Source organism: Mixophyes fleayi, chromosome 5 (genome assembly GCF_038048845.1).
Source record: "Mixophyes fleayi isolate aMixFle1 chromosome 5, aMixFle1.hap1, whole genome shotgun sequence".
NCBI lineage: Eukaryota > Metazoa > Chordata > Amphibia > Anura > Limnodynastidae > Mixophyes > Mixophyes fleayi.
Genome location: NC_134406.1, coordinates 110,287,110 through 110,314,206, shown reverse-complemented (window position 1 = coordinate 110,314,206; position 27,097 = coordinate 110,287,110). Strand labels below are relative to the sequence as shown.

General features: G+C 39.5%; 1 protein-coding gene across 1 annotated transcript in view; it reads left to right on the top strand.

The window, feature by feature from the left end:
* Positions 1-3,070: 3,070 nt before the first annotated feature.
* Positions 3,071-27,097, top strand: part of PKD1L1 (polycystin 1 like 1, transient receptor potential channel interacting) — a 197,653-nt gene continuing 173,626 nt past the window's right edge. Inside the window, exons 1-3 of the mRNA XM_075214369.1 lie at positions 3,071-3,242; positions 12,479-12,703; positions 12,799-12,925. Coding sequence (XP_075070470.1) covers positions 3,080-3,242; positions 12,479-12,703; positions 12,799-12,925 — 515 coding nt within the window. The 5' untranslated portion in view covers positions 3,071-3,079. The remainder of the gene's footprint in view (positions 3,243-12,478; positions 12,704-12,798; positions 12,926-27,097) is intronic.

Genomic DNA, 27,097 nt, shown 5'->3' with positions numbered 1-27,097 from the left:
TGATCCTTCCTTATTCCTGGCTTCACTTGATCCCCTTATTGCAGTAGGGTTCTGTACACTTTCATTTTAACACTAGATAGGACAGTGAATGATATTTACAGGGTTCTTCCCAAGCCCTCTCCTGCTGGGGGATTGGATGCCAGTTACTGCCACTGAGACATCTAACCACAAAGCAAATCATAAAATCTTATTACTTACCAATTTTTCTGTGAATAATTAATTGATGCCCAAAAATTATAACTGTAACTATACGGTCAACAAATTGAAAGTAAAAATCACCTTAATTTAATTGATAGATTATATAGAATAATCATAGACATTATTGGAAAGTTTCAACCATTTATAGTGTTGGGAAAAATTAGAAATCTCATTGGTTGCCACGTAATCAACCAACCAGAGTTTCACTCATTTAGTGCTTGACAGATCTAGTGAGTGAGAGGTGGGATCATTATTTTTTACCCATTTCCATTAATAAATTCCAGCATGCAAGAAAATAAAAGTAACTGTACGGAATGATGTTTGTCCATATTCTTTATTGTAGTTTGCAAAAGTCAACATGTTTTGACAAAGGTGTAGTAGGTGTAATCTGGGTGGACACTGATAACACCTACAAGCCAAAACCCAATACAGTTTATTTATGAAAAGTAAATATGTGGACATGAACTGTTTCTTTATTTGTAAGAGAGTGCCTAGTTGTCTGCGAAGTGAATTTCAAGGTGCACACCCACTTTTTGGTCTATAGAAACACCCATATAAAAGGGGAATATGCCTACATTTATTTGTGAATATAATGGAAAATATACATAATGGACACATTAAAAATATCAGTACAAAGTACATCCTAATTCAGCTTTAATATAAAGTTTTTCTCCTAAAATACTGTTTGGTTTAGTTTCATTTACGTCTTAAACTAGTCATAATAGTGTATTTTATCTTTGTGCTACGTTTGAGTGTTTAAAACATTGTATTACTTTGTACATCTAGAATTGGTAATTTTCACTAAAGTGCAACTGTAAGATGTAAAATGCATCCAATTAAAAGGTATAGACTGAGACCTGGATTACAGCACCTCTGAGCAGGTGCAAAAATTAGAATCTTTTGTGTGGAAAAACTTCTGTGTGCCCAACAGTAAAAAAAAATAGAGCGCCTTATAGAGGGCACTCAGAAAAAATAAATACTGCCTGACCAGACATTGTGAGCAGCTTTTTTAAAGCAAACTTCTCAACCTTGTTAGACACTCTGAAGAAATATCTTACTGACTGAGACACACAATTCATATCATGGATAGGTAGAATAACAGCAGTAAAAATCAACACATTACCTAGAATCTTATATCTGTTTCAATTCTTCCGATCAAAATCCCATAGAATGTACTGAAAGCATTACAATAGCTAGATGTGTCTGGTCGGGCAGGAGGAGCAGATTAAGAGTATTTATAGACACAAATTGGAGCAGAGACTGGCTCTCCCTAACCCTAATACAATACAAAAATGTTAGTGCTATAAACAGTCCTACTCTAATAGCTACAGTAGTTTATGGGTAGCCATTGAATCTTGCTTATTGGGCATATTCTCACCCTATACTGGATTTTAGTCAAAGAGAGACCACCTCCCACTTATTCCTCCCCCTCCCCTCTATGGCACGCTTTTCAATAAGCAAATGAGATTACAGCACAGAAGAATGATTATCATTATGGACCACAATTTTTTTTAAAGTGTTGACAACATAAAATGATGAGCTATTGGTGAGATATCTATGACAGTAAATAACATAACTAGCTTAACTTTACCAGACTGTCCTTCATATACTTTACTGCAATGCTCCCTCCAAGCCACATCCAAATATACAACCGCACTGTTGGGATACATCCTTAGTGCAGCAAAATGCTCAATTGCCTCTAATTGGAAGCAAACTGACCTCCTCCTATAACTGCTGTCATTTATTGAATATGACAGATATAACATTTTAATTATATAAAGAGTATTCCCCCAATTAAATTTCAATCTACATGGTCCCCTTGGCTTGGATACTATAAGGCCCCTGATTAAACCTCTCATTCCCATTAACTTTTTGTTTCAATTCTATCTTGAACTGAAGTTCAATAAGTAAGTTGTGAAGAAGAGCCGATCTGGATTTTTCCCCATCCCATACATCTCCTTACTAACTTTACCCTCTACCCTTCGATCCCCTACCATCCACATTTCCCACCAGGGTTTGTATTATGTTTAATACTCAATAGTGGTGTTGACCTAATTCTAACCTCTGTCTAACTATTGTTCCATTGAAAACCTGAAAAAAATGTATAGTGTATGTTATGTTACTGGTCTAACAACAGTTTTCCATCTAATCAGGAACTTAACAAGGGACACGCACACAGTAAAATGCTAACTTTTGCTGTCATTAATGAGCATTATTGAATTCTCTGCGCTGCAATAAAGTATATGAATTATGTAAAGCAAAACTGAACTGACACAGGGCTTGGGGGTCCTGGAATGTATTACTATAACATTTTACTAACATTTACTTTATTCCTGTCTGTAATAATTCTCTTGGACTATTATTTGGGCACAGGTGTGAAGTAACCCGAGAATAGCTCACCTAAAATGCCTATTATTTAATACTTCATTAACATCTTCTCATAATCTTAATATGTTTTCTTTTTTCTTATATTTCAGCTTTAAATTTACCATCCAAATAAATGAGTCAGACTGCTTTTGTGCCAACAGCAGTGTATTTGATGGATTAAACTATTATTCAAGCAGTTTCTCACCCAACGCTACACCAATGAATACAACGTATAACAAATGGAATAATGAAAACTATAGATGTACACCTAGGTAATTATCCTTTGTTTGTCTTACATGCAATGCTAAATAATAGATTGCGTTCTAAAAAAATAAATAAACACACACACACACACACACACACATATACTGTGTATGTATATATATATATATATATATATATATATATATATATGTGTGTATATTTAATCTTCTTCGTCATATTATTTCGGTATGCATGTATTTTAAATGAATTTATTTTCTTGTTTGTGTATTTATTCAGATGTACAGAGCCTATGTGTTTGCCATATGGAGATGGTAAAGAAATGGTAGCCATTTTCACTAGTGCTGGTCCTAGTAATATCAGCATAAGCCTCCACACTGACCGAATGCAAACAGGGAGGACTTTTGTATTAGAAGTTTCTGGGTATTTGGAAACTTCAATGGCGAAGTCTACAGGTACGATCAGATGTCATTTCACCACTAATGACAATCCTTGTATTAGATCTTGTAATACTAATTTTTGTCCAAAAGTTTCAGGTTGTCAGATCTGTGAAACATCTGTAAAAAAACAATTAGGTAAATATTGAAGCAGCTCAGTGCTGCTCTGCTGAATACTACGGTCCAGATTGGCTGGAACGCACGGACTGCTAGCTGGGAGGGCTTAATTAAGGTTGTCCTCCCTGTAGTTTTTTTCGTTAGAGTACAGGAGCGCTTTTACTCCATCTCCTGCGTGCTTTCATAGCAACGCTACTTTCCCCGGTTGTCTAGGAGGAAACAGGAAGTGGGGCAGGACTCCAATGCCCGATTTGTGCTACTTGGCATGTCCAGACCTCCGAAACCGGAAGTTCGGCTTTTCGCGCCGCACATACACTTGAGACAGTGAAGGGGACAGTCGCAGCATTAGTAGCTGCGTGCCATCAGTTATATAAAACCCCAAACCCCATATAATACTGTTGTACTACAAGCAACTGTGAGTAACTGCATTCATCTGTTGTTATCATCTTTAAATAAACAGCAACCTGTTTAAGTTGCAAAAGTGTTAACATCCACATTAACACTGCTGAACACCTTTAGTAACAGGTATAACCAACATTTTTCAAAAAACTTTATTAGTAAAAACATATAAAAAAAAAGGTATATAATCAGAATCTGATAAATATAAAATAGTATACTATTGTTCCTAATAATATTCACACAACCTTTAGGTCTTGGTATTCCAGAAGACAATTTATGTCAATTGGCATTATTAAAATATGTTAAAAAATATATTAAAAATATTACTGCATTAACATGAAAAATAATCTCTTTTAAAAATGGTGGTGATATACATAAAAAATTATTATTAGTAGTAAAAAAATTATAAAAAAAGTTTTCCATCTGTAACCAATAATAGGCCTTCAAATTAGACGGCTATAGTTTTAGGAAAGGATCTAGATCAAAATCAATATTCAAGCCAGCAGGAGTCATTGTTTTCATCTCAAAAATCCATTTTGCCTCTGTTCTGGCTAAGGTCTCTACAAAATTGCCCCCCCTCTAGAATTTATGAAGTTGCTTTATACCTTAAAATTTCAGTTTATGCTCTGAAACACTGTGTGTTGTGAGACCTTTTTTGAAATTGTAAATATGTCATAAGATGTCTTTTGGTCATACCTACATATTGTAGGCTGCTAAACCATAAACAACACCTTCCAAATCACATGAGATGCTTTGTTTGATTAAGGAGTTGAGTAAGGTAAAGGAGATGGTAAGGAAAAAGAAATGGTTGGTTTCGTGTTCTCCGGTAAAATGTATAAGACCACTGGGTAAAGGACAAATGATTTGCAAGGATGACGAATCTAGCCGCTGCATGCTAAATAGATTGTAGGAATGAGAGTTTAATTTGAGGAAGATCATTAAGGAGGGAACTGCAAAAGTCAATGCAGGAGATGATGAGTGCAGGAATTAAAGTTTTTGCACTGTCTTGTGTGAGATATGTGCATATTCTAGAAATGTTTAGATGTATGTAACATGATTTAGATATAGAGCCAATAAGGGAAACAAAAGATAGATCTGAGTCAAAGATCACACCTATCATCATCATCATCATCATTTATTTATATAGCGCCACTAATTCCGCAGCGCTGTACAGAGAACTCATTCACATCAGTCCCTGCCCCATTGGAGCTTACAGTCTAAATTCCCTACTATAGACACACACTCACACACAGAGACAGACAGACAGAGAGGGAGAGACTAGGGTCAATTTTTTTGATTGCAGCCAATTACCCTACCAGTATGTTTTTGGAGTGTGGGAGGAAACCGGAGCACCCGGAGGAAACCCACGCAAACACAGGGAGAACATACAAACTCCACACAGATAAGGCCATGGTCGGGAATTGAACTCATGACCCCAGTGCTGTGAGGCAGACGTGCTAACCACTAGGCCACTGTGCTGCCCACCTAGACAACAAGCTTGTGGGGTGGGCTTTATTGTTATGTTGAGAAATGATTAGAGACCAGCAGAGGATAGATCATTTTGGGTATCATCCACATAGAGATGATACTGAAATCCAAAGGAGCTTATTAGTTTTCCAAGAGAAGTGGTTCTACCAAATGTCCCATCACTCACGTTCACATCTTTTGAAGTACATGCTATCCGCATTTTTTTTTTTTTTAAACTTTTTATATATAACAGCAGGTAGATATAAAGCACAACAGTGCATGTCACTAACAGTAAACGAGTACCAAGAATACACATTATAAAAACTCTGGTAAAGAAAATAAAAGACGTAGAAAAACAATATAAAACATATAAATATAGTTTTCACATCATGGTACATTTCAGGGGGAAGCTGGGAGTTAAAGATCTACAGGGTGATTATAAGAGTAAGGAATTTTCCCAAAACCAGAGGTAGATCATGTAATGTTGTAGATATAAAACGAGTGGAGCAAACTGCTGGATTTTTTTATTTTTTGTTGGGAGTAAAGAGGGGAGGTGTCACGGGCACTAGGAGTCTTGCCCAGGATTTCACCAGATGACTGGGCTTACCAGAGTCGTGAAGTTCACACAACGGTCCTCTGGCAGCGGGGTGACTAGCGGAACAGATATCACAGCAGATGGAGAGAGAATTCCAGTAAATAATAGGAAAGTCAGTGACTTGCAGCAATCCTTGGTCAATGAATCAGCCTCTAGCTGATATAGTGGAAAGGCAGATTTGAACACGGAGATCAGGATGGACGTGAGTAGATGCAGGGAGGTAGCAGGGATATAAGTTGTTTGTGTACAGCAAGTTGTACCACTGCTTATGGTGAAGAGACTTGTCCAGGTGCAGGTAGGTAGCGGGGAAGTCAGTGGTCTGCGTATAGCAAGTTGTACCACTGCTTATGTTGAGAAGACTTGTCCAGGTGCAGGTAGGTAGCGGGGAAGTCAGTGGTCTGCGTATAGCAAGTTGTACCACTGCTTATGGTGAGAAGACTTGTCCAGGTGCAGGTAGGTAGCGGGGAAGTCAGTGGTCTGCGTATAGCAAGTTGTACCACTGCTTAATAGGTGAGGATGAGTACAAGTGTTGATGAGTGGAAGCATACAAAGATAATAGGATGCAGACACTGAGAGCACAGAGGAACTTGATCCAAAAGGTATGCAGCGTATCCAACAAAGTCTATATAACGGTATGTGTGGCGCTGCTTGGTAGAGACTTGCTCAGCACAGATATGCAGGCCAATAATGGATAGTACAATCACAGTTATGCATATAACGACTGAGTAGTACGGTTAATTCCAAACAGGTATGCAGCGTAACAATAACAGTCTATAGCGGGTATGGATACCGCTGCTGAGCGTGGAGACTTGTCCTAGCGGATATGCAGAGTAAACATAGAAAGTCAATAACAGATAGGCATACCGCTATTCAGTAGAACAGTCTGTCCACAGGGAGATGCAGGAACTGCAGAGACGGTGGACGGCAGAGACGAGTATAGGAACCACAGGTGAGTAGATCCGGTAATCAGAGTCCAGCTGAGGACACAAGCAGGAAACAAGAGACTGTAGCAGGTATGGAAACCAGCGATGAGTAGCACAGGGAATCCACAGGAACTGAAGACACTAGTAGTACACAGGAGATAGTAGCGGGTATGGAAACCAGCGATGAGTAGATCAGGAATCAGCAGGAAACTGAAGACACTAGTAGAACACAGGGAACACCTTCAGAGACTCACAGGGAATGAGACTCCAAGATCAGGCAATCAGGTAATGCACACAGGTGCCTTAAATAGGGAGTTGCCTGATCAACCAATTTGGATTAAAAGCAACAGTCACAAGAGTTCTTGGGAGCTGCGCATGCGCAGTCCATTAGGATGGCGGACAGCCGCGGTTTAGGACAGGTGCCGGCAGGAAGGCTAGGGAGCCACGCACCAGCGCAGAGGCACTCACGGTCCGGTGAGTGACAGGAGGGGACTGGAGGGAGGAGGTAGGGACAAAAAAGAAGGGGGAAGAGCATATAGAGCTTATAAGAGGCCAGGCATAGAACTGTTGTTAAAGCTATACCAAGGATCCCACACCTTGTGGAACATGGGAATTGTGTCATGGAGGAGACTAGTCACATATTCGCTATTCACATTTTTAATCCATTCTCTCTACGTGTTGCGGTGATCTATCGTCCCCCTGGAGCACACCGACAATTTATTGAGGATTTCTCTGCATGGCTCCCTCACTTCTTATCTTCAGACATCCCCACCATCACCATGGGTGATTTCAACATCCCCATTGATAACCCACCTTCCAAAGCTGCTTCCAAACTACTCTTTCTAACCACCTCACTTGACCTCTCCCAGTGGATTGAATCATCTACTCATCAGGATGGCCACTGCCTTGATCTTGTTTTCTCTAGACTATGCTCAGTTTCTAATTTTCTTAACATACCCTTCTCTCTCTCGGATCATCACCTTATCAGCTACAAAATCACCCCCACTGCTCTGACCTCTCTACTGTCTAACTCTGCCAAGCCTCCTTATACCTGCATAAATCTTAATCTAATCTATTAATCTTCAACAATTTTCCACCTCTTTCCAACACCTTCTCTCCCCTATCTCTACATTCTCATCCCCTGAGATGACAGTACGTTATTTTCACCAAACCTTAGCAACGGCCCTTGATCAAGTGGGTCCAGCGACACTACATACTACACGTCGACTTCGATGTCAACCGTGGCACACTAAAGCAACACGAAATCTTCAAAAACTTTCCCGTAAAGCAGAACGTCACTGGCGTAAATCTCACACCTCTAATGACTTCTTCACATATACTTCTGTCTACCGCTCCTATCGAAATGCTCTGGACACTGCAAAACAAACATACTTTCAATCTCTTATCTATGCTCAGGCTTCTAACCCCAAATGCCTTTTCAATACATTTAAATCTCTTCTCAATCCTCCCACCCTGAACCCTCCATCTACTCTCAGTGCCCAGGATCTTGCTTCCTACTTCAAGGGCAAGATTGATAAGATCAGACTAGAAATGGTATCCTCTTCCTCGACAAGCAATCAGCTCAATTCCTTCCCACTACCCTCTTACACCCTCTCTTCATTTAACCCCACAAATGAAGAGGAAATTTCTACTCTCTTCTTATCTTCCTACTCTACCTCCTGTCTTCTTGATCCTATTCCCTTGCAAATTGGTAGATCCCTGTCTCCTGTGCTCATTTCACCTCTAACTAAAATCTGTAATTTCTCACTCCCTACTGGCTTCTTTCCATCACTATACAAGCACGCAGTGATTACTCCTACTCTAAAAAAACAAGATTCCGAATCAAACTCTCTCTCAAATTACCGTCCCATCTCTCAGCTCTCGTGCCCCTCCAAGCTTCTAGAGAGACTTGCCTACACTCACCTCACACGCTTTCTTTCTGCAAACAATCTGTTGGATCCTCTTCAGTCTGGCTTTCGTTCTCAACACTCCACAGAGACTGCGTTGACTAAGGTTGTCAATGTTCTGATCACTGCTAAAACTAAACGCCATTACTCTCTCCTAATTCTCCTGGATCTCTCGGCTGCATTTGACACCGTTGACCACTCTCTTCTCCTACAAACGCTTCAATCCCTAGGTCTTCAATACACTGTTCTATCCTGGTTCTCATCCTACCTTTCTAATCGCTCTTTCACTGTTAATTTCTCTGGGGCCACCTCTGCTCCACTTCCTTAATCAATTGGAGTACCGCAAGGCTCAGTGCTAGGTCCTCTGCTGTTCTCTATCTATACCGCTTCTCTTGGAAATCTAATAAGTTTGTTTGGATTTCAGTATCATCTCTATGCGGATGATACCCAAATGTATCTATCCTCTCCTGATATCTCGACATCTGTGTTATCCCGTGTAACTTTCTGGCATATCATCTTGGATGTCCTCTCGCCAACTCAAACTTAATCTTTCTAAAACAGAGTTAATTATATTCCCACCCACCAACAAGAGCATACCTAACATTTCTATCTCTGTTGATAACATGACCATAAATCCCACCCCACAAGCACGCTGCCTAGGTGTAATCCTTGACTCACACATCCTTTGTTCCCCACATTGACTCTATATCTAAATCATGTTATATACATCTAAACAACATTTCCAGAATTTGCACATATCTCATGCAAGACACTGAAAAAACCTTAATTCATGCACTTATCATCTGCCACATTGACTATTGCAATTCCCTCCTTACTGGTCTTCCCCAAAACAGACTTAAACCCCTACAATCTATTTTGGATGCTGCGGCAAGACTGATTTTCCTTGCAAATCATTATTCCTCTGTTGAATCACTCTGCATGTCTCTACACTGGCTGCCTGTTTTGTACCGAATCCAATATAAAATACTTTTACTAACCTACAAGGCCATCAACAAAGCTGCACCAGCATACATCTTCTCTTGTCTCAAGATATCTCCCAACTCGGCAACTCCGTACTGCACAAGATCTTCGTCTCTCATCCACCCTCATTACATCCTCCCATTCCCGGTTACAGGACTTTTTTCGGGCTGCACCCACTCTATGGAATTCTCTCCCTTGCACAATAAGACTTTCCTCTGGTCTACAAACTTTCAAGCGTTCTCTGAAAACCTACCTCTTCAGAGAAGCTTATAATATTCCTCAACCACCCTCTTAACCTCCCTACCTTACCCTATTACCACCCGTTACACAATTTCACACAAGACAACTACCCCCGCACCAACTTTGTTGTGTGACAGGATCATTTAGCCTATGAGTCACTTTTACCTTTGCAGCCTGGCTGGGCCGAAATGCAAAATGTAGACTTAGGCTTAGCCTCATGTGTCAAACTCCCATTGTCCCATAGATTATAAGCTTGCGAGCAGGGCCTTCTCACCTCTTTGTCTGTTTTACCCAGTTTGTTTATTAGTTTACAATGTTTGTTCCCAATTGTATAGCTTATAAGCGAATATGTTGGCGCTATATAAATAAATGATGATGATGATGAAGTGGTATAGATAGGGAAGAGCAGACATAACCAAGATCTGATCCTTGTGGTAAGTGTAAGCAAGTGTAGGCAATTCATTGTCATCATCTATTATTTATTTATATAGCACCACTAATTCCGCAGCACTGTACAGAGAACTCATTCACATCAGTCCCTGCCCCATTTGAGCTTACAATCTAGATCCCCTAACATGCACACATACAGACCGAAAGTGACTATGGTCAATTTAATGGCAGCCAATTAACCTATCAGTATGTTTTTGGGGTGTGGGAGGAAACCGGAGCACCCGGAGGAAACCCATGCAAATATGGGGAGGACTTACAAACTCCGCACAGATAAGGCCATGGTCGGGAATTGAACTCATAACCCAGTGCTATGGGGCAGAAATTCTAACCACTAAGCCACCGTGCTGCCCACGGTGCTTCCCAATTCTCTCAAGAAGCTTGGAGGGGCATAAGAGCTGAGAGATGAGACAGTTATTTGACAGAGAGATGGGTCAGAATTTTATGTTTAGTCAATGTATGCTTGAATAATGATGAAAAGATACCAGTAGAGAGAGAGAGAGAGATTACAGGTAGTTAAGGTTGAGATGAGCACAGGAGTCAGGGATCGACTGATTTTTGAGGGTATAGGATAAAGAGGACAGGTAGTAAAGTAGGAAGATAAGAAGATAGTAAATTCTTGATCTTCATTTCTGGGATCAGATGAAGAGAATATCCCTGACGGTGTAGGAAAGGAATTGAGATGCTTTGTCGAAGAAGAGGATACAATTTCATGTTTGTTCTTTTCAATCTTATCCTTGAAGTAGGAATAAAGATCTTGGGCACTGATAGTAGTCAGAAGTTTTAGGTTGTTTGAGAGCAAGAGGTTGTGTATAGAAATAAGCATGTTACAAACAGAGAATGGATTCCATAGGGCACATATAAAGGAATTTGAAAGAGATGGAAGACTCGTGATATGTTTGTGGTTTGCTGGATTTCTGTTATGTACTGAATAAGACATATGTATGTGGGAGATGTGGTTGGGGGTGGGGGTGCTGGATTTTTTGATATATCACCAGCTAATAGAAGCAAGAAATGAGAAAGATAAAATGATTGTAAGATGTGTGACCTTTTATTTCCTGGAGACAGAGTAAGGATGTTACAGTTAATTAATTCAAATAGGAAAAAAGTTCATGAGTGTTAATTAGACGAGAGTGAAGTTGTGAGGGAGAAATGTGGACAAGGATGTGTGTTGCAGGGAGGGTGAAGGATAAAATAGTTCTAAAGATAATGTCATGAAACGTTAGTAAGAAAAGCAATTGTTAAACATTCGGATTTAAGAATAAAATGCAAGAAACTGAGACAAATAAACTAGGAAATGCAGAGAAAAAGAAAATAAACAAATAATACCTTTAGTTTTAGTAGATGTATATTATGTCTGGTTGACTTCAGAGGTTGTTCCACTGTGTCATTTAACTGTGCATTCCCTATCACTTTGTGAGAAAACCCACTTAGTGTAGGAAACCCCAACAAATACCCCTTAGAGTTTATGCTAAGATATAGTTGGGAAGAATACAAACTAGCCACATCTTTGCTAATTGGTCAGCTGATCAGATGGGGAAAAACTATTGGTCTTATTCAGGCTAGATGAATGCCAGACTAGTGTCATAAACTATGCTTCACAGATAAGCAGTCTGACAGGTTATATCAATATATAACACAGTCACCATAACTACTTAAAAAAAAACACAGTTGCACAGATAAGTTACAATGTGATAATGATCAGTTTAGGAGAGGATGAAAGTTGTAGCAGCAGATGTACATATAAGAAGCATAGTTTCACAGATGAGAAGTACAAGTTTTAATGAGATGAGGTTCAGATTAGGAGCAGATGAGAGCTGTAACAGCTGATGTAGCTTGTTGGGGTTGTCATGTTCTCTGTTTCCTAATTATATATGAAGTGTATCAATCCAACCTCTGTGCAGCAAATTGTCCATGGAAACTGAATTTAAGTGTTAGCAACTATAAAACTGTTGCACATGATTTTATATGTCCTGAATTAGGAAAATATGTGCAGATAAGAGCTACATAATAGGGAGTGAGCAAAACTGCATCCATGTAACAATTGTTTTTTTTACAAGAATATGACATTGTATTGTTGCTTTATTATACAGTATAACTTTTTCTTATGCTAAATTCACAATGAATAGTACCTGCCAAACATCGTGTTAATATTTTCTTTTGTTCTTTTTTTTTTAGTTGGTGATTATATTTTTAGAGTTGCAGCATTTAATGAGTTATTGAAAACCAAAGATGAGATTGACCCTTACTATGCGCAAATAGCCCCAACTGGCTTGTCAGTGGTGATGAATTCCAGCATTGTACATAAAGATGAATCAATTTTGTTCAACGCAACTCTCAGTACTGGCACTAATGTATCATACATGTGGAACATTGGGGATCAAATTATCTACATCAGCAATGGCAAGAATAAACAAATTGTTTGTCTATTTATGTTTATTGATGGATAATTTAGCAAAGTTTCAAAATACACATTTTTCTCTTTTTAATTTGTTTAGGACCTGTCATTAATCACAAGTTTCACACTACTGCGACTTACAACATCACTGTCACAGCTTGGAATAAAGTGGGAAAGCAAGAAGCCTGGAAGGTTGTAAATGTGTTGCCCAGAAAGAAAGGTATTTACCATGTTGCCATATTATTTACTAAACTATTTTTTTCCTATATTTCATATTCATATGTAATATTTTGTTTATTGTAAAATTATTTTTTTCTTGACATTTTTCTTGAAATTTGCAAAATAACACAGTTTGACAGTGATATGCGTATCTCTATCACGATGTAGAGATAGAATTAATCCTACAAATATGTTTATAATGAAAATACAGATACGCAAATAAAAATAATTAATTAGCTGATTTTTTCCACAAAATTACATATAAACTGTTACGAGCCGCGACTGTCTGCGGTTCGCTTCCTCAGTTCATGTCCCGGCTGTTGCCATAGCAGATGGTGACAAGGTCTGGCTCTCTACACGAAACATCAGACTCTGGCAGCCATGCAAGAAACTTGGTCCCAGATTCATTGGGCCGTTTGTCATCAGTAAACAAGTTAACCCCGTGGCCTTCAGATTGAATTTTCCATGCTCTCCCAGAATCCCCAACACCTTTCATTGCTCACTTATTAAACCGGTCTCTTTGCCCACCAAGTTCAGTCCTCAGCGTGTTCACGGACCTCGTCCTGTTAACATCAACGCACATCAGGAATGCAATGTAAAAAAAAATCTTGATTCTTAAAGAGTCCAAAGACAAACCACTTCCTGATGCACTGGAAGGACTATGACCCAGAATAACGTTCCTGGATCCCTTAGAAACATCTACATGATAGTAAATTACTCAGGGAGTTCTTCAAATGATTTCCCAGGAAACCTGGGTGTCAGAGTTCATTAATCCCTCCTATTGTTACGAGCCATGGCAGTCCACTGCTCGCTTCCTCTGTTCGTGTCATCGCTGGTATGGCAAAAGCCAGGATGTCAGTTCCCTCTTCTTGTCCTGGCCGTCACAATGGCAAAGACCAGGAAGCTCAGCATTTACAACGTGACCCGGAAAGTGTGACAGCTGGACACGTGCGCATTATGTCTGCTCCATTCTATCCGCAGCTGGGGCTAATTATTATTGTACTGGAGCTGGGCTTCTGATTGGCCAATGCTATTATTTAAGGCAGGGAGGGCTTAGCCTCCCTGCCGGTTATAGCATGCAGTCCTGTGGATTTGCTGACGTGCTCTCTTTGTTTTCTGTCTCCTGATTGATCTGGTGTTTGTTTGTTTTTGGACCATGATTGTACGTTGATTGCTCTGATCTTTGGCTTGTTTCCTGGATATTCTTGTTCAGCCCTGACCGTTCATCCTGTTCCTAACTATTCTGCCTGCTACAGATCACTGACCTAGGCTTGCGTCTGTCTATCCGCTACAATCCCGGTTACTGCTTCCTATTTCCTTGCTGTGGTATCTCTCATAAGCTTACACTACAGTACTCTAGAGTCTAAGACCTGGGGGCATCTGAGTACCTGTGAGCGTGTCTAGCTGTACGGGGAAGGCAACTGCTAAAGGTGAATACCTTAACTCCTGGTTCTGCAAGCTTATATAGCCGATAGCTGTAATATAAACAAGAGCTCTAATAAACAGCCTTAATAAAACAACAATTTTAAGCAATATAGTCAATTGCTGAACTTTTAATATTATTCACTCATGATAAACAATCCTAACTGAAGAATATTATAATAGAAATGTTACTGATGTTACCTTATAACACAATATTCAAGTGATTGTTTTTAGTATTCATATGTGTATCCAAAAGAGAACATGAAAGTATAAGTACAAAGTATCAAATGACTTCTCTGAGGATATTGCTTCTAGCGATGAAATGCGTTAGAGTGTAATCATTTTACTGAGATCTTTTGAGTTTGTTCACTCCTGCTAAAAGAAACTTTCAAGGGATTGTCTGTGGCAGTCTTGTTAAGGAATTCATCTACAAAGTGAGACTTGTGCGCAACTCTTAGTCTCTGCCAGCAGTAGATTCTGCAGTGATATTTGCAGTCATCGACATTCAGGAGCAGTTGCGGTTTGTCACACAGAACCTTGGCAGTTGTGATTGCTGTTAGCCCAGATCTCCGTTCAAGTGAGAGACATACGAATGCACAGAGGAGAAGCTGCAGCTTGCTACACACAGAAATATCGGACGGCTATATCAGGGACTTATACTTTCATGTTTCTTTTTGGTTACACAATTGAATACAAAGACTTGAATAATGTGTTATGCGGTAACATCAGTAACATTTCTATTATAATATACTTCAGTCAGGAGTGTTTTTTATATGTGAATAATATTAAAAGTTCAGCAATTGACCATATTGCTTAAATTTGTTGTTTAAGGATGTTTATTAGAGCTCTTATTTATATGTAATTTTGTGAATAAATTCAGCTAATTAATTATTTTTCTCCATGTATTTGTACTTTGATTATATACATATTTTTATGATTGATTCTTTCTCTACATATTGGTTCTTGTGCGCTGTCACATATCTTTTATACACATTTCCAAGTTTTTGTCAGGGGAGTGCAGACCCCCAGCGACTGGCAGCCTTGATTCACTATACATACCCAGCGCTGAAAGGTTTTGTATTGTATACTTTGACAGTGATATGCATGTATAATGGGAAAATAAGTTGAGGGGGAGATTAACAGACAAATGGGAGAAAAAATAAAGAGCTGAGAGGGTGCCTTATTCTCGATTCTTCTCATGACAATCATGTTGGCCTTTGCTTCGTTTCTTGTTAGTCATTATCCAATTTATCTATTCTCATCACTTCGCAAACATTGAAGATAGGAAATTCCCATGCTTTTGCAATGATTTTTGACCTCTAGGAAAATTAATACAATAAGAGTCTTCTCATATTTTATTAACCCCCGTAAATCTTTTAATTCAAAGGGGGCGCCCAGGGGTGACATATATAAATATTAAAAATAGAAAAAAATTATATGATATTTCCTTGAATAAATGTTTGATGTCTGATACTCTCCCAGTCCCAGCTTGCCCACAGTGGTGGGCAAGCATTTAGAAGCTCGCATACCAACAAGATCATTTTCAAGCCTCTATGTTCAAAAGTGGAAACTGGTTGGAGTGGCTTATGCTCTCTGTTGAGGGGGTCATAGTGCTTTATTTGCAGGTATCTAAAAAAAACAAAGGTTTTAATAAAAACTGTATAGCAGAGCAGGACTGAGTGTCATTAATGCTTTAAAATGATTTAATTTGGAAAGGCCCATGGAATTCCAACAAGGATCCTGAGTCCAAGCCTGGAGGTAGTGAGCATTACCTGAAATTCTTGCACATCTTAGGTATGGGGAGGCCATAATAGTAGCTCATTGTTTCATTATTTTCAAAGAGTTCCAAACTTGTTGGATCGAAGGGGAAGTGGCATCACAATAAAGTGTCAATCACTGTTGGATGGCTTAGTATTGATTGAGCAGGTTATAAACCTCAAACCCATCTGTGAGTATATATAGACTCAAGTAGCCTGAATCATTAAGAAATGTAAATGCTGAGACGTGCTGTGTTTTGGGTAAAATCGCTTTGTGCATACCAAAAAATTAATTATACACCAAAGAACGCAGCAATGTCCAATTCGTTTTTGAGCACAAAGAATCCTAACTAGAGCCTACGATTTCAGGGGCGGAATGGAGAGGGGAATGCGTGTATGCATGTAGTCAATGTACAGTAAGGGTGTGCCAAGCTCGAGCGCACACTGCAGTGTCCAATTCAAGCTTTGGCCATCTCTAAAATATGTGATTTTCAGTTGTATCACATGCACCAGCTACAGGTTTGGTGTATGTGCTGATTACAAAGTGATGACGGATGTGTTTGCAATCAGTAGCAACTGTAAAACATTATTTTATGTAAACATTAATAATATCCTAATGTATTTTCTGTGGCAAAAAAAATATTGTTTTAAAAACCCACTGTTGTATATTTTTCTGTTTTATCATTAATGATTATATTATTAACATTAATTTAATAGTTTTTTTTATGTGTGGTCTTTTGTGAGTTGATGTTGGACATATCCTGCAGTGTATTGACTGTTAGATTAGAGCAGACCTAAACCCATATTCTATTGGCATTCTGCGATGGATGATGCCATAGGTGTGCAGCAGGAGGTCTCATAGATAAAGAATAACCTCAGGAGTTACCTTATATTCAGACAGAACGAGTCTTGAGATGTATATCTTCTTTATATAGTACTAAGTACCAGGATCAGTATAACAACAGCTTTCAGTAATAGCTTCTTAACATAACATATCAGTAACATGAGCTGCTCAGCTCACCTCCTTTTCCCGGAGAGTCTCTTCTAGAACACAGAGAGTTGAGACAGGAAATATACAAACAAGTACATGCATATACAGCAGACAAACAATACACCTCTGTATGAATACAGCGCCATCTGCTGACCCTCCATGGTAACTACATGCATATAAACAAACCCATAGTCTGTTGTACATATTTCAACACCCCTTCTCAACAGACTGGGTTTCTTCAGTTAGACCCATCTTTGACGTAAGTCTCCAATGTCTCTCTCTGGCAAGAGGCTTAGTCAGGATATCAGCTGTCATATCTTCTGTTGGGCAATAGTTCAACTCTATAAGACCTTGTTCCTGTAGATCCCTCAGGAAGTGATGCTTGACATCAATGTGCTTGGTTCTTGGGTTCACTCTTTCTGTTTGTGCTAATGCAAGGATTATCCTCATATATCTTGATAGGTTCTTCTTGAAGCATTCCTAGGTCTGATAGTAGTTGCATTAACCATACCACTTCTTGACTGGCGTGAGCTGCCGCGATATATTCAGCCTCTGTAGAAGATAGTGCCACGGAAGACTGCTTCTTGCTTGTCCAGCTGATTAATCCTTCTCCGATAGAGAATAGATATCCACTTGTGGATTTTCTGTCACTTGTGTCTCCAGCCCAATCTGCGTCAACATATCCTGTTAACTTGTGACTTGTGCTTTCTGAGAGCTTAAGCTTCTTGTTAATCGTTCCCTTTAAGTAACAAATTACCCTCTTAACTGCATTCCAATCCATCTTGGTTGGTTTAGAAACTTTTCTGCTTAAAATCCCGACTGCTGTGGAGATATCTGGTCTAGTGAAGGTTGCAATATATAGCAATTTTCCTATGGCCTTTCTGTATAGATGGTTATCCTGTAACAGGTTGCTCTGATCATTTGGTTCCTTTACATAACTTGTCTCCATAGGAGTGCTTGCTGTCTTTGCTTCCTGTACACCAAATTCCTCAATGGTTTCCTGAATCTTGTATTTCTGACTTAGTGTGAATGTTCCATCATCTTCTCTTGAGATTTGCATTCCCAAGTAATGTGTTATGTGGCCGAGGTCTTTTATTTCAAACTGACGGTTTAGTTCTTGTAGCAATTCAATTTTGTCCCCTTCTTGTTCGAAACAAACTAGCAAATCGTCCACATAGATCAATACATAGAACCATCTTTCCTCTGCCAACTTTGTATAGAGACATGGGTCTGCTTTACTTCTGACGAATCCCTTCTCTGTCAGAACTCCATTTATCTTTGTATTCCATGCTCTTGCTGCTTGTTTAAGACCATATATACTCTTGTTAAGCTTACATACATGATCTGGGTTTTGAGAATTCACAAAGCCTGGTGGTTGTTCCATGTATATATCTTCCTTTAGTTCACCATGTAGGAAAGCCGTCTTTACATCGAAATGTTTCACTTGCATACCTTTTATGGCTGCTGTTAGGAGTAAGGTTCTAATGGTAGTGTGCTTCACAACTGGAGCAAACGTTTCATCATAATCTTCTCCAAATTTCTGTGAATATCCTTTAGCGACCAGTCTTGCCTTGTATCTTTCTATTTTTCCTTCAGAATCATACTTGACCTTAAAAGTCCATTTACATCCTATGGCCTTATTGTCTACTGGTAGTCTGGTCAATGTCCATGTCTGGTTGTCTTCCATTGATTCCATTTCTTCCTTTGCGGCTCTTAACCATTTCTGCGCTTCTCTTTCTGAAAAATTGGCAATTTCTTCCCATGATGTAGGTTCTTGTATGTTAATAGCTTTTGCTTTGTAAGATAAACGTGCAGGTGGTTTTCCCTTATTTTCTCTTGAAGAGCGTCTCACCCCCTCGGATGTATTCTCCCGAGTGTCGCTGGTATCTGTCTTGTGTTGTACTTCAACTTCTTGAGTGATCTCTACTTCATCTGTTTCTTTGGATTCTGTACTTTCTTCTTCAGTAGAGTCTACTGGAATTATGACATCATTTCGTGTTTCTTCTATGAATGTCACACTGTTGCTTCTAATTACTTTTCCAGTTTTTGGATTTAAGATTCTGTAGCCTTTTGAATGTTCACTGTAGCCAACTAGAACGCCCTCTACTGCTCGGTTCTGCAACTTGCTTTGTTTTTCAGCGGGAATGTAGGCGAAGGCTCTGCATCCAAAAACTCTAATGTGCTTTAAGCTGGGTTTCTTACCACGCCACAGCTCGTATGGTGTCTTCCTTACTGCCTTGGAAAATAGTCTATTTTGAAGATAGGTGGCTGTCGCTGCTGCTTCACCCCAATATTTGTCAGGTAGTCCTGAATCTGTAAGCATGCACCTTATCATTTTTGTTAGTGATCTGTTTTTCCTCTCAGATACACCATTTTGCTCTGGTGTATATGGTACTGTCTTCTGATGCTCAATACCGAGTCCTCTTAAGTACTGTTCTATTTTCTGGCCTGTGAACTCGCCTCCATTGTCACTGCGAAGAGTTAGCATATTCCTCTTGAACCTGTTTCCGGTCATGGTCACATAGTCTTGCAGCTTTTCTAAGACTTCATCTTTACTTTGTATTAGATAAGTGACTGTGAACCTGGAATAGTCATCAATGAATGTCAGCATATACCTTTTGTCTCCTACGGTTCACGTTTTCATAGGTCCACATACATCACTATGTACCAGGTCTAGTGGTCTGGAAGCTCTGTTTTCACTTTTCTTAGGAATTGTCATCCTTGTTGCTTTTGCTTTTATGCAGCATTGGCATTTCATCATTTCCGAACAGTCTGACACTGTGAGATCTCCTCTGCATTTCCTTTATGCAATCTGGGTGTCTATGTCCTAATCTTCTATGCCACTTGTGAATACAGTCAGCGTGTTTCTGTGCGCTCAGCTTTGCCTGCTGTTCTGCGATATCCAGACAGTATAAATGTTCTCTTATTCTGGCTGTAGCTAGCGTTTCTCTTCCATTTTGGATAAAACACTTATTATTATGAAACTTTACAGTAAGTCCTTTTTCTACTAGATTCTTTACTGACAGCAGTGCTCCTTCAAGCTTGGGAACATATAGTACATCTGTTACGGGTATCTCTGCATAGCTGCCATTACCCTTGGAGCATAGGAATTGACCATTCCCTTTCCCTTCTGCAATGAAATTTGTCCATCTGCCAGGTAGATTGTTTCTTTATGGTTCAAATCAAGTTCAGTAAAGAAGTCCTTGTTGTTTGTCATATGACTAGTCGCTCCTGAGTCTACATACCACTTTTCCGACAATTGGGTTACTGTCGCTTTAAATGTTCCATTCCAATTGTGTGCTCCTGTATCTGTAAGTGTGGCTTTGGCTCTTTGTTTGTGTAATCTTTCTGGTGGTTTGTGCTGCTCTGTCTTCCATATGGTGCAATCTTTTTTCAGGTGACCCACTTTCTTGCATCTGAAACATGCTCTTGTTTCCCTGGTGTGTGGCTTAGTGTCCACCATTTTAAGTGCTTTCTTTATGTCACTCTCAGTATTGCACTCTGCAAGCTCCTTTCTGCATTGATACTCCTTTATAAGCCTGTTCTTCACAAAATCTAGTGTGATTTCTGCTTCAGGTCTCATTTCTAGTGCATTTATTAGTGCACTGTATGTATCTGGTAAGCTGCACAGGAGGATAGCTACTATGTGGTTGCTTTTGATTTCTTCTCCCATTGACCTGAGCTGTATGGTTATCTCTAGTAGTGCACTGATGTGTTCTTGCATTGTCTTGCCTTTGTTAAATCTCATTTGGTATAGTTTTCTTAATAGGAATAGTTTGCTGTTCAAACTTGATCCTTCATGCACCCTCTGTAATGCAATCCACATGTCTTTAGCTGTACTCTCTTGTCTTATGTGTATAAGCTGATCATCTTCCACCAGTAAACTTATGGTGGCTCTTGCCTGTTTGTCCTTCTTAATCCACTGCTGATCCTCTCCTTCAGGTCTGTCTGCACTTATGACTTCCCATAAATCATCTCTGGTTAATAGCATTTCTACTTTAAACTTCCATGTCTGATAGTTCTCATTAGAAAGCTTGCTAGCAGCTAGTCTGAGATCTGTGTAATTGGCCATAACCCTTCCTTGTATGAATCTCTCTATTCTTCTGTGGTATTAAACTTGTTTTACTCACAGTTTTCTCTCCAAGGTTCTCCTGGGTGTTTCTTGTGTACGTTACACAGTCTGCTGTCTGTGCCTGCTGGGACTTGCAGTGCAGCTCGTGATCTGGATGCTGCTTAGGATGCACTCCTGATAACTTTATCTTGTATAGACTCCAGTCTGGGCCCATAACCTATTGCCATTCTGCGATGGATGATACCATAGGTGTGCAGCAGGAGGTCTCATAGATAAAGAATCACCTCAGGAGTTACCTTATATTCAGACAGAACGAGTCTTGAGATGTATATCTTCCTTATATAGTACTAAGTACCAGGATCAGTATAACAACAGCTTTCAGTAATAGCTTCTTAACATAACATATCAGTAACATGAGCTGCTCAGCTCACCTCCTTTTCCTGGAGAGTTGAGACAGGAAATATACAAACAAGTACATGCATATACAGCAGACAAACAATACACCTCTGTATGAATACAGCGCCATCTGCTGACCCTCCATGGTAACTACGTGCATATAAACAAACCCATAGTCTGTTGTACATATTTCAACATATTCAACAACAGACGAAACTTAAGATCTGCTCCTTGTTGAATACGTACGTACGTATACCCAAAATATGTGTGTTACTAAAAAACGCATGTTATGTTCGTTCTTGTTGAATGAGGCCCAGTATGTATTTGAGATTGCTTAACCACTAAAACCCAAATAAATACATGATTTTGCTCTGCATCAAATGTAGGCAGACCTGGCATGTCCACTGGGTGGGACATGAAACAATATAGCAGTTTTGAAAGGAGAGAGAGTTTGGCAGCACATACAAAACCCAACCAAGAAATTGAGTATTTGCTGCAGGCTCGCTGTGTGCTGAGCAGGGTAATGGAAACTGGTGTCCTCAGCCTGTCAGACGACAGCAGACACCACCTTGATCTGAGCTGGTGGCGTTGAGTAACGGCTACCAGCATCTTTCTCATGGTAGTTAGGCAGCAGAAGTAGGTATATAGCTAATCCGTGTTTCAGAGCTTGCTGCATTAAGAGCAGACAATTAAGTTGGTCTGTCCTTGTGGCCTCTCTGGAGAAAAAATCCTCTTCAAGTTGATCACCTGTGTTGTGATAGTTTTTACTAGAGCTAGTGTGCTGTCTGACCTGATATTACTGTGACCTGGATTGTTTATTGAATTTCATTGTATACTCCTGCCCCTAACCATTGCCGTTTAACTGGATTTTTGAAATTTGCCAGCTCTGACCTCAGCATGTATTATGGATTTATTCTATTGACCACAGTCAGCAGTGACCTCAGCTTGTCTTTTGATCATGCCTTTATACTCAGAGTGCACTGACATGTAGCCTTAATTTTGGACTTATCCGGCTACCCTTCTGGTTGTCTGCTACCTTCTTCTGTGTCCTCTCCACATCGCCGAGCAGTGTTGTGTTTTATAAACTACTACTTCTATGAGTTAAGACCTGGGTGCAACCGAGTACTGTGGAACATATCATGTCCCTTATAAAAGTTAAGACCTCGTGAAGCAGTTCTAGTAGTTTATGATACCTGCCAATATTGTCCATAACACTCTGGCAGAGAAATAATAAGAACATGAAATTTAGTATTATTAAGTACAAGTCTGTATATATGAGGATATTAAAGTTAAGGGCTTTGTTATACAAAATAAAAAATCATCTACATATAAGAATTTTGTATGGCAGATCCTGTAACGAGACGCCGTGCTAATCGTGATGGCTCACTCCGTAACTTCCTGGTGGCCAGGACACTGTTAGGCAGTGGCAGCTAGAACACTGTTTAACGGGCTGAGCTCTGTGTGTGTCCCAACCAATCCCCCCGGAACAGCGATCAGCTGAGCTACTGCAACGTATCGCTGCAGAGGCACTCATTCTGAGCAGCCTTGTGGATTGGTCAACTGTACTTTAAATAGCAGGGAGGGCTTAGGCTCCTTGCCGGCTTTGATGTTGTGCCTACATCTCGTTACCTGCTGTTTGCTAAATACCTTTGCTTGTTGATTACCAGTTGCCAGACTTTGCCTGTTTACTGGATATTCTCTGTTTGCTGTCCATATTGACCTTTGGCTTGTGTTTGGACCATCCCTGCTTTCTGCCTGCCCAGAACTTCTGACTTCTGTTTATGGTTATCCCTACTCGCTGCCTGTATAGTCCAGCTGGTGTACTATTACTTGGTCCATCAGTTAACAGCAGTCTCTACACCTCACCACCAAAAATAAATCTTTACTAGACTGAGGGGCTTCCAAGTACCTGAGACAGTATTGCTCTCTACAGGAAAGGTGATTGCTATAAGTGAATACCTCTCTCATACCTTGTTCTAAAGGTTCATCTGGTGACCAGTGGTAGCCGTTACAGATGCCCCAACTCTCCACCCCTGAAATATCAACAATGTTTCTAATAAGAGGTGTGAGGTGTCAACAGGTAGTACAATAATTTCCAGTTTACATTGAACATTAACTGAAGGCTTGAAACATCTTTAAAATAACCAAAATGCATAGCATATAAAACATTATGGTACTATTCTGATCTCATAGGTAGCAAAAAACACCCTCTTGAGTGGTCTACAGGACTACTCCATGAATTTACCCTTAATAAGGGCCAGAAAAAGTGAAGCTGGGAAATTGTAAAGGGAACAATTTATCCTAAAATAATCTTGATCTTTTGTATGGAAGATATGCATGGTAAAAGATCTATAGATTGAGGCATGGTTGACATAATAACCACTCAGCCAAAAATATTAGATAGGTATTAAAAATATACCAAATCCAGTCTATAACACAAAAATCTAACGAGTTTATGCAACAAATGGGACTGATATGATATTCTAGATGTAAGCACCATTGGTAAAGTCCAGCAACCAGTCTGCCAAAGATGTCATTGTAAGGGAAAAAAGCAAGAACAAAAAACACCCAAACACAATTACCATATCTTGTGGTGTATTTGGATACTCTGCAGTACAGCATAACAAAACATGTCACGAGGTAGTTATAGATATAGTAAACAAGGCTATTAAAGAGGTTTTGAAGCAGGCAGCTAATTCCAACAGAAAGAATTGTTAAAATACCTAGTCAGGATCTCCAAGTGAATGAACCGGCCATACAGACACTGAATTCAAACATCTGCAATGATAAAAAATAACTGTGTCGCAATATATGGTTAACTTCTCAAATGGTTAGTCTAAAGCAACAGGGGCTGTCTTGGCAGGATTAAGGTTTCATGTTCTTTATCAAAGGGTTGGACAAAAACAGTTTCCCCCCTCCCACTTCCTAGGTAGTAATATAACAGAGTAGCATGAAATAAACTTTAGCCTATCCTGGATGAATGGGGTATGTTTTACTTGCAGTTCATGTGTTATGAACTAAAAGTCTTTACTTGCCTGGAAGCTGTTGTGCAAAAGTATAATTGCGTAGAAAGTGAAACATTTATGGTGCAGAGTAAAATTACTACTTTGGTATTAAAAGGAATACTGAACATTATACTTTTAAAACCAAAAGACTTACATGTGACCTTCATCGTCATCATTATCAACAATGCTGTACAGAGAACTCACTCACATCAGTCCCTGTCTAAATTCCCTAACACGCACAGACACACAGACTAGGGTCAATTATGTTAGCAGCCAATTAACCTACCAGTGTGTTTTTTGGAGTGTGGGAGAAAAGCGGAGCACCCGGAGGATACCCACGCAAACACAGGGAGAACATACAAACTTTTCACAGATAAGGCCACCTTGGAGTATCATGCCCTGGTTAAAGCACTTAGTAAAAGAACTCCGCTGTGTCCTTATATTTCACAGTAGAGTGTACATTATTTAATGTATAAAAGCAGCAGAGCAATGTAAAGATATAAAATATTAAGAGGGCTTCACTATATTCATATTATAGTTTGTATTAATTTGTGTTCCGTTACTACTGTGTAACAATATATCTATTTGTATAAACTGTTTCCAACACATTTTGGTTTTCTCCAGCTGTTGAATATATTTTATGAGATTTTTCTTTTTGGATTTTTATTTTTCATAGCGTATATGGTGGCAAAGCAGAATTTCTAGAGGTTGGTTTCAAAAGTCTTGATTTTGAAATTAAGGAATTAAGCAAAAAAATAATTTACTGCAATAAACCTGGAACATACACTTTTTTGTATTCAAATTGTTTTACATAAATAAGAAGTATGGTTGGCTCACGAAGTATTGCTCATCCATAAACAAACTTAAATAAATTCATACAAAATGGATAATGTTACTTTTTCCCGTTTTTTTCATGTCTGAGTTACATCTCAAACAGTCCACTTTTTAAGTCAACCCCCCCCCCCTAGATTTTTCTTTTCTCCACCAAGCCCCCTCTCTTCACCCAGCTCTCTTTTCTAACCCTCGCTGTTTCCCTGGGTATTACTTTTCTACACTCGGCTTGTTTTCCCTTAATTATATAATTTTCCCCGGAGCTCTCTTCCCATTCCTCATCCCTTTCTTTTTCATCCTTCTTTACCCAGCTCTCTATTTTCTCTTTCCGGTGTTCTTTCTTTTTTACTACAATTTGCTATTCTTTCAGCAACACTCTTTATTATTATCTCTGCTGGCATCTCCCACTCCTGGCTCTCTCCCTTGATCCCACTCTTAGATAAGATAAACTGCAGCTTCCTGTCCAGTCAGTTGGTAGTAAGCTTTACCTCCTTCTCAGCATCTGGCTGACTCCACAGTGTAGCCTCCGCCTTATGTAATTCAATCGGAGTAGACCTGGAGAACATACATCATTTAATCTGATTGGTCCACATGGTGAAGTGGGCTGCCCTGGTAGTTTTACCTTCCTCTGGCAAGCTGGGACATAGGCAAGTCCTTGAATAAGTTGTGGTAGTCTGGCAAAAATAAAGATATTATGGAGAAGTATATATTAAAAGTCTTGAACAAAACTTGAATCAACAGTCACAGCACCTGTATAGGCAGTGGTAGTTTCTAGGACTGATGTGTTATAATGTAAAAAAAAAGAATAATCCAGAATGCAGCCAGGGATTGAGAACCAGAAGAGACATCAGCTAATTCCAGGGACAAGAAAAATTGTCAACCAATGTCAGGAGAAACACGACCCTGGTATGCCTCACAGCACTGGGGTCATGAGTTCGATTCCCGACCATGGCCTTATCTGTGTGGAGATTGTATGTTCTCCCCGTGTTTGCGTGGTTTTCCTCCAGGTGTTCCGGTTTCCTCCCACACACACTCCTAAAAATACTAGTAGGTTAACTGGCTGCTATCAAATTGACATTAGTCTTTCTCGGTCCTGGTGTGTATATATGTTAGGGAATTTAGACTGTAAGCTCCAATGGGGCAGGGACAGATGTGAGTGAGTTCTCTGTACAGCGCTGCAGAATTAGTGGTGCCATATAAATAGCTGATGATGATGATGATGATGACAGGAATACATGACCAATGTGCTGATGTGCAAACATTTGGTTGCTTCCGTTTGGTGTGAGTGGAAATTTCACATGGGAAATCTTTGTGTCTATGATTGCATAACTAGCATGCAATCTTGGAGAACCACTGTGAATAAAGGACTCTGCCCAAACATGCATACAAAATGCCTACTATATGTAGGGTAAAGAAGTTAAAGCAGGTAAGACCTTCTGAGAAACACTAGTCCGGGATTTAGTAAAGCTGGGTACACACTACAGAATTTTCCACCAACTTTTTATGCCGATCGATTTTACATGCGATTGATGGTCCGATCGCTTGGTCCATGGACTACATACACACTTGCCTTGTTTAGGACGATAAAGGGAAGAACGGACGTTCCTTTAGCTGTTGTGGATCGGTCGGAAACTTATACACACTACACAATGGAAACGAGATTGGAAAGAAAATATTTAACGGTATGACCGATCGAATGAGGAGAC